The sequence below is a fragment of the Myotis davidii genome, unplaced genomic scaffold, assembly GCF_000327345.1.
Source record: "Myotis davidii unplaced genomic scaffold, ASM32734v1 scaffold970, whole genome shotgun sequence".
NCBI classification, from domain to species: domain Eukaryota; kingdom Metazoa; phylum Chordata; class Mammalia; order Chiroptera; family Vespertilionidae; genus Myotis; species Myotis davidii.
In genome coordinates this window covers 20506-28184 of record NW_006282204.1, presented here as the reverse complement: position 1 = coordinate 28184, position 7679 = coordinate 20506, and the positions used below count along the sequence as shown (strand labels likewise).

Here is a 7679-nt window from a genome sequence, read left to right as displayed (position 1 = left end):
CTCCCCGAAGTGCACAAATTTTTGTGCACTGGGCCTTTAGTAGATAATGAATTTTGATTGTGTTTTTTTTACATATCTTCCTATTTAAACATTTTTAATCTAAAAGCTTTGCTGTAATTGGGATTTAGCATTCTATGTTTGTGTTTATAATTTTAAAGTCAGAACCTTGCCTGAAGGTGACCTGAAGAGGCTGTAACCATGAGCAACATTGCTAACACAGATGCATATGCCCACCACCATCCTCACCTTCAAGTCTCAAAGCCCAGGGAAGCTATGCAGCCTGATAAATACTGGAAATATGACTCATATTATCATAATATACATTCCTATTTCATTCATTTGGTAATGAAGAACTATTTGAATGCCTTCTCTCTGTGAATAATACATTTTCCATTATTATTCATGACTAAACCACAATACTTATGGAAAACTGGCCATTATTTAAATAGTATCCCTACTTCCTTATAATTAACATTTTGCTCATAATTATAATCAAAAGAACCATTATTCAGGAGTTATAATATAAAAAAAATTATTAGCACTGCCTGGCTAGAGTAGCTCAGTGGTTGAGCAATGACTTATGAACCAGGAGGTCAGGGTTCGATTCCCAGTCAGAGCACATGCCTGGGTTATAGGCTCGATCCCCACTGTGAGGCATGCAGGAGGCAGCCAGCCAATGATTCTCTCATCATTGATGTTTCTCTCTCTTTCCCTCTTCCTTCCTCTCTGAAATCAGTAAAAATACACTTTAAAAATCATTAGGACTAAATAAAATAAAATATTTTGTAAAACAAAAAAATTATGTTAGAAATTAAAACTGAGAAGTTTTATACATATATGCTTTAAAAAAATAACAGCATGAATTAATTATATATTCCCACAAATAAGATGTGAACTGTATCCTGTTATACCTCACCCACTTTTATATTGAGATGTGCCTTTTAATTCTTGATTTCTAGGGTCTCTTTTGTATTAGGAATATTAATTCTTTTGCTTTGATATGAGTTGCATATTTCCCCCTGATTGCCACTAATTTTTTTCTTGCCATTAATCCTTACCAGAGGATATTTTTTCCATTGATTTTTAGTTAGTGAAAGGGAGGGAGGGGGAGAGAGAGAGAAAGAGAGAGACATTGATGTGGGATTGGTTGCCTCCTGCGCACCTGGACCAGGCCTGGGATGAACCTGTGATTTTCATCCCAGGCCTGGCCCAGGCATGTGCCCTTGCCTGGGAATTGAACCTGTGACCTTCGGGCGCATGTTGACAATCTAAACACTGAGCCACACTGGCCAGAGTGCTTTTTTAAATGTTGTCAGTGGAGCAGATTTTGATGGCTACGTAGTAAATTTATTACATCACTTCTTTTGTGGACTCAGGATTCTGAGTCATGGTAATAAAGACCTCCTCATTATTCCAAGGAGGTATAACTTTCAGAAAAAAGCCAGAAATATACATTTTTGTCAGAAAGTTTTAGAATTTCAAGTATTGACTGAATTTTGTGTGAAGTGTGCCCTGCACCCCGGACCACGCTCAGCCCAGAGGCCAGCATGTGCAATCTCTGCACGAAGATTGGGTGCTGATGTCAGGACCCCGTGGCAACATCACAGTGTGGCTCCCTCTGAGTGCCATTCATGTAAGCCTACTTCTTCCCAGATCCCAGCCAAGAGGATCTTTTCATCCCCCAGAAAGGTGCACAGAACCTCAGGGGAAGGCAGGTGGCATCCACCATGGATGGGGTGGAGGTCCAGAAGTCCAGGGTGGGAAGGGAGAGAGACATTTCCTCATCACTCTCCCTGATGCCGATGCTGGAATCCTTTTAATAATCTCTGCCTGGTGACCACCCTGCTTACTTACTCCTGATGACAGGAACACACAACTTTCTGGGAAGACTGACTCAGTCTGTGGTCGGTGCTGATTCTCTCTTATTAAACCCAAATCTGCCTCTTCTCTGGCCCCAGCCCACTAGTCCTTGTCTTACCCTGGGATGTCACAACCGAGCACGTGCAGAATGTGTAGGCAAACTGTGTCAGTTGCCCAGGTACTTACCAGATTGTCCCACTGCACCAGTCTCCCCGGCCCTTCTTTCTGGCAAGCCTATGCTCTCTTGCTTGCACCAAATGCAGCCTTCATGGGAGATGAGCATTATAGCTCATCATAGCACCTGACACGTAATGTGCTCACTATGTATTGAATGTATGGATGAATTATTAAACTCAGCCCAATTGTCCATCGCTGTGTCTCTTCTCCACCCGTTACCTTCTCCATGCCAACCCAGTAATCCATCACATCAATCGCGAAGTTAAACCTGGCAGGGACTTCCTGGTGGCCCCACGGCAGCGATGCCCGTTGCTTGGTATGAATGTGGACAGTGTGGCAGGCCATCTGAGTCCTCCTTCGGATGCAGATCCCTGGAGTTTCTGCAGCCAGTGCATGGCCAGACCTGTGCAGGAAAGGTGACAGAGGTCTTTCCTACTAGAGCTACTCCACTCGTCACTGCTGCTCATGAAGTTCAAGCCCCTTACAGCTTCTTCCAGAAGGAATTTGCTGTGGATATGAGTGCATTGCACTCAGTGTCCATCGCAGTTGGGCATGCCATTCTCCACAAGCACAGCACCCAGCCAGATCTTACCTCTCTAGCACTTCTGGCAGCTTTGTGGGCACTCAATTCTAGGCAGTAAACCCCTTAGTGCTTAAAGTACGGGGTGTGGTGGACTGATTGTTGTTCCCCACAACTTGCTCCTTCCCTGTGTTGGGATTATATATCCCCACCAATTTTCACTGGAAAGTGTATGTATCCCACATGTTGCCTCATGGATATGAGTGGATGTGATTGTGTGGTGGTGAGTCAGGAGCCCTTGCATTTCTGCCCTCTCTCATGTGTGTTGCATGCCCCAGGTGGTGCTCTGTCTTCAGCGTGGGTCCCTGAATGATAACACCTGTAGGCTGAGCTGAGCCCAGAACACCCACAGCCTGCCCAAAGGCTCATGGGAAAAATATGCGTGGTTCTACGCTCTTGCGATGTTTGGATATTTGTTACTACAGTAAATGCTGACTAATACAAGTTTCATCTATTTCCTTCAACTGAACTTAGCACATAGCACCTGACACACAGCATCACTTCAGAAATGATGACTCTGTCATTGTTTCCACACGGGCTTCAGGGGCAGTGCATCCAAGGCCATGTAGGCTGGCTTCTGAGTTCTAACATGTGCACCTGGGGGAGCTTGCGGAATTTAAGTCTAATGACTTTGCTTTAAGGAATCAAGCCACCAGCTGGCTGGTTTCCCATTCCCCACTGTGGGTCTGGCCAGCAGCGACCAGAATGCTCAAGGTCTCAGATACTATGCCTCCTCTTTTATCCTCTAAAGAACAGAAGTGAAGATCTCCTGACCAACCTGCTGGTCTTGCTCTCCTTCCTTGGCTTCCTCTTTCTCATTCTCAGGTCTCACCTCCTCAGAAGGGCCTGCATCCTTGACCACCACTCAATCCTGGTTCTCTGACTGCCCTTCTTCCAGCCACCCCACCCTCTCCCTTTGCCACACAAGACACTTACTCCTCTGCCCAGTGCTGCTTCTTCGCTAAGACCTGGCAGATCTCCCTTTCATGGGCCCTGTGGCATGCAGATTGTTTTCCTGAGGATGTTCATGCTCCTGCATAGCTCTGCCCTCTACAGACTGGTTAGTACTATGAAGAGACATGACCCCATAAGTCCATTCCCTGAAACAACGCTCACCTGCCAAGTCCTTCCAGGAAGTCTCTCTAGGGATCTCTTGGTCCACCCTCCTCCTGAGCAGATGGCTCTGGAATCCTGCAACCGTGGAGGAGAGCACAGCTTACCAGGCAGAAAGCTCAAGAGACCTGTGAAACGTCAGTGAGGGCAAGCTAATCATTAACTGTGGACAGTCCTGAGCCTTACTTGTGGTAATATCAATCCTTGTAATCATTATTCTGAACTCCATATCTGGTAAATTTCTTATTTCCATTTCAGTTAGCCTTCTTCTGGAGAATTCTCTTCTTCTTTCAGTTGGGGCTTGTTCTTTTGTCTCCCCATTTGGCTGCCTGTTTGGGGTTGTGTCAGTCTATTAGGTGGATCGGCTACGACTCCAAGTCTCTGGTGCAGGACAATGTCAGACTCTGTTTGTGACTGGCCCTGAGTGCTGTTTGCAGCTATCAGCAATACACAGCTTGTGGATCCCTCAGCTGGGGTTGGGTGCCTTTGGAAAGACCAGGATGTACACCAAGGTTTGCTTTTTCCTAGCCCCAGGCTCAGAAAGAGATCAGGCAAAGACTCAAAGCCTCCAGAGATCTGCCTCTGCCTGTAGTCTGATTATCATTCTCTGAGTCTTAATGCACCTCAGGCTATAGATCACAGCAAGGTATATACCAGGGGTGGGCAAACTTTTTGACTCGAGGGCCACAATGGGTTCTTAAACTGGAGCAGGGGGCCGGAACAAAGGCATGGATGGAGTGTTTGTGTGAACTAATACATGCTAACACTGCTGCTGGTGAATCAAAGTAAACATCATTACATAAAAGGGTATGGTCTTTTTTTTCAATAGTTTTATTCATTTCAAACGGGCCGGATCCGGCCCGCAGGCCGTAGTTTGCCCATGGCTGGTATAGACTCACCAGGGTGGGGCAAGAGTTTTTTCCAACAGGGTGGGGCAATTGCTTTCCTTCAGGCAAAGCTGCCTGGATGGTAAATGTCTCCCTGAGAAAGATGTCCTCTGCAGTATGAGGGAATGACTCATTACAGGAAACCAGGCTGGCTGCCTTCTGAGCCCCCAACCCTGGACTCTCCTCACACAACTCTAGTTCCCTCTGCCCTCCCTCTGCCAGAGCCCAAGGTGAGTGGATGCACATGAAATTTTGTGTGTTGTGCCTTTAATAGGGTGTCTGCATTTCCAACCATCTCTCCCTGGCTGACAGCAACCCTGCTGCTTTTCACAGCCAGATGTTATTATGAGTACCCTTCTCAGTTCTGTTTCTCTGGGTTAGGGACCCAGTTTGGGATTTAGATGCCAGAGTTCTCAGTGGGCATCTCCCACAGCTGAGATATCCCTCCTGAATGCCAGCTGCCAGGAACCTGGCCAGCTCTTTCTCACCTCTGCCCTTCCTACCTGTCTCTATGTGGTCTCCACTTTCTGTCCTTGCTTATCAGGGTTCTCACCAGCTACTCCAGTTGATTATTCAGGATAGTTTTTATGTACTTTAGCTGTAATTCCAGTTAATTCCTGGGAGAATGTCTATGTAGTTTACACTTACTCTACCACCATTTTGGAACTCCTGTTCTTCTTTTTGAAGCATTTGTGAATGGGATTGTTTTCTTAGTTTGCCTACTTATAGTTCATTATCTATATATATAAAAGCCTAAGTGACCAGATGACTGGACAGCTGGGTGACCGGCCAGTAGTTATGACATGCACTGACCACTAGGGGGCAGACGTTCAATAAGGAGCTGCCCCCTGGTGGTCAGTGTGCTCCCACAGCAGGAGCGCCACTCAGCTGGGCTCACGGCTGGTGAGCATAGCTGCGGCCGCACAAGGCTGTCCCACGGACACTCCCCCGTGTGCCAGAACAGTGGCAGCAGCAGGTGCAGTAGGTCTGGGATGAGTGGGAGCAGGTGGCACACAGCCTGGGCTTGGGTTCCTCCTGAGCCACCTGCACTTCCCACACTACTTCATGGTGTGCGGGATCGATGCAGACAGCAGGCTGGAGCTCAACGAGCTGGTGGGTAAGGCTGGGCTACGATGGCTTGGAGGTCCACTGATCCCCACAGGCCAGGCCAAGGGACCCTACCGGTGCATGAATCTGTGCACTGGGCCTCTAGTTGATCTATAAAAATGCAACTGGGCCCTGGCTGGGTATATCAGTTGGTTGGAGCATCATCTTGTACACCAAAGGATTGTGGGTATAATTCCCAATTTGTGCACACACCTAGGTTGCAGGTTCAATCTCCAGTCAGGTTATATAAGGGGCAGCCCATCTGTGTTTCTTTTTAACATCAATGTTTTTCTCTCTCTCCCTCCCTCTCTCTAAAAATCAGTGGATGGGAGAAAAAGAAAAAAGTAAAGGAAATGTATCCTCAGGTGAGAATTTAAATTTTTTAAATTTTTTAAAAATGCAACTAATTCTGGATATTTATTGTGTATCCTGCTATTTTGCTGAATTCATTTATCAGTCCCAGTAATTTTTTGGTGGAATCCTTAGGTTATCTATATACAGTATTATGTCATCTTTAAACAATGACAGTTTTACTTCTTCATTTCCAGTTTGGATCTCTTTTATTTCTTCTTGTCTGATCACTGTGGCTAGCACTGCCAGTACTATGTTCGATGGGAGTGGTGAAAGTGGACATTCCTGTCTTGTTCCTGATCTTAATGAAAATGCTTGTAGTTTTGTCCACTGAGTATGATGTTGGCTGTGGGTTTGTTATATGTGGTCTGTATCATGTAGAGATATGTTCCCACTATTCCCACATTGATGAGAGTTTTTATCAGAAATGGGTGCTGAATTTTGTCAAATGCCTTTTCTGTATCCATTAATATGATCATGTGGTTTTGACTTTTCTTTTTATGTGGTGTATCACATTTATTGACTTGTGGATATTGTACCAAACTTACATCCCAGAATAAATCCCACTTGATCATAGTGTATGATCTTTCTTATGTATTATTATCAGTTTGCTAATAATTTATTGAGGATTTTTGTATTTATGTTCAAGGACATTGGCCTATTATTTTCTTTTTTTGTAGTGTCTTTATCAGGTTTTGGAATTAGGATAATACTGAAAATAATACATAAAATGAGCTTGAGAGTCTTCCCTCCTCTGGAAATTTTTGGAATATTTTGAGAAAGATAGATCTTAGTTCTTCTTTAAATGTTTGATAAAAATCACCTGTAAGGTCAGCCAGTCAAGAGATTTTGTTTGTTGGAAGTTTTATTTTTATTTTTATTAATGCTTCAATTTCACTAGTTGTAATCTGTGTATTCAGATTCTCTGATTCAGTTTTGGAAATTGTATGTTTCTAGGAATTTATTCATTTCATCCAGATTATCCAATCTGTTGGCATGTAGTTGTTTGTAATATTTTCTTACAGTCCTTTGTATGAAATAGCCTGTACATTTTAAAATGTTGTTGCCAAGTTATGTAAACTCACATCTCTGTAAAAAACCTTTTTAAAGTAATTTAAAAAACATTCTACTTACTAAAAGAAAATAAAAATAAGTAATTGTTGATAGATGCAGTTATTGACATTGTATTATTCATATTTTGATCTTTTTTGTCCTTATTCTTAAATAAGTCCCTTTAAAATTTCTTATAATACTGGTTTAGTGGTGATAAACTCCTTTAGCTTTTTCTTGTCTGAGGAGCTCTTTATTTCACCTTTAATTTTAAATGACACCCTTAGTGGTTAAGTAGTCTTAGTTGCTTTTCATCGCTTTGAATATTTCTTGCCAAATCCTTCTGGCCTCCAAAGTTTCTGTTGAGAAATCAGCTGATAGTCATATGGGAGCTCCCTTGTAAATAAATAACTGTTTTTCTCTTGCTGCTTTTAAGACTCTTCCTTTGTCTTTAACCTTTGGCATATTATGTGTCTTGGTGTGGGCCTTTTTGGGTTCATTTTGTTTGTGACTCTTTGTGCTTTCTGGACTTGAGCATCTTTTCCCTTCACCAC

The 7679-nt window shown here is 43.7% G+C and overlaps 1 protein-coding gene across 1 annotated transcript in view; it reads right to left on the bottom strand.

The window, feature by feature from the left end:
- The window catches only part of LOC102755299 (acyl-coenzyme A synthetase ACSM2A, mitochondrial), a 22971-nt gene extending 19212 nt beyond the window's left edge, over positions 1–3759 (bottom strand). Inside the window, 3 exon segments of the mRNA XM_015571317.1 lie at positions 2257–2440; positions 3554–3610; positions 3734–3759. Coding sequence (XP_015426803.1) covers positions 2257–2382 — 126 coding nt within the window. The 5' untranslated portion in view covers positions 2383–2440; positions 3554–3610; positions 3734–3759.
- Positions 3760–7679: the final 3920 nt, after the last annotated feature.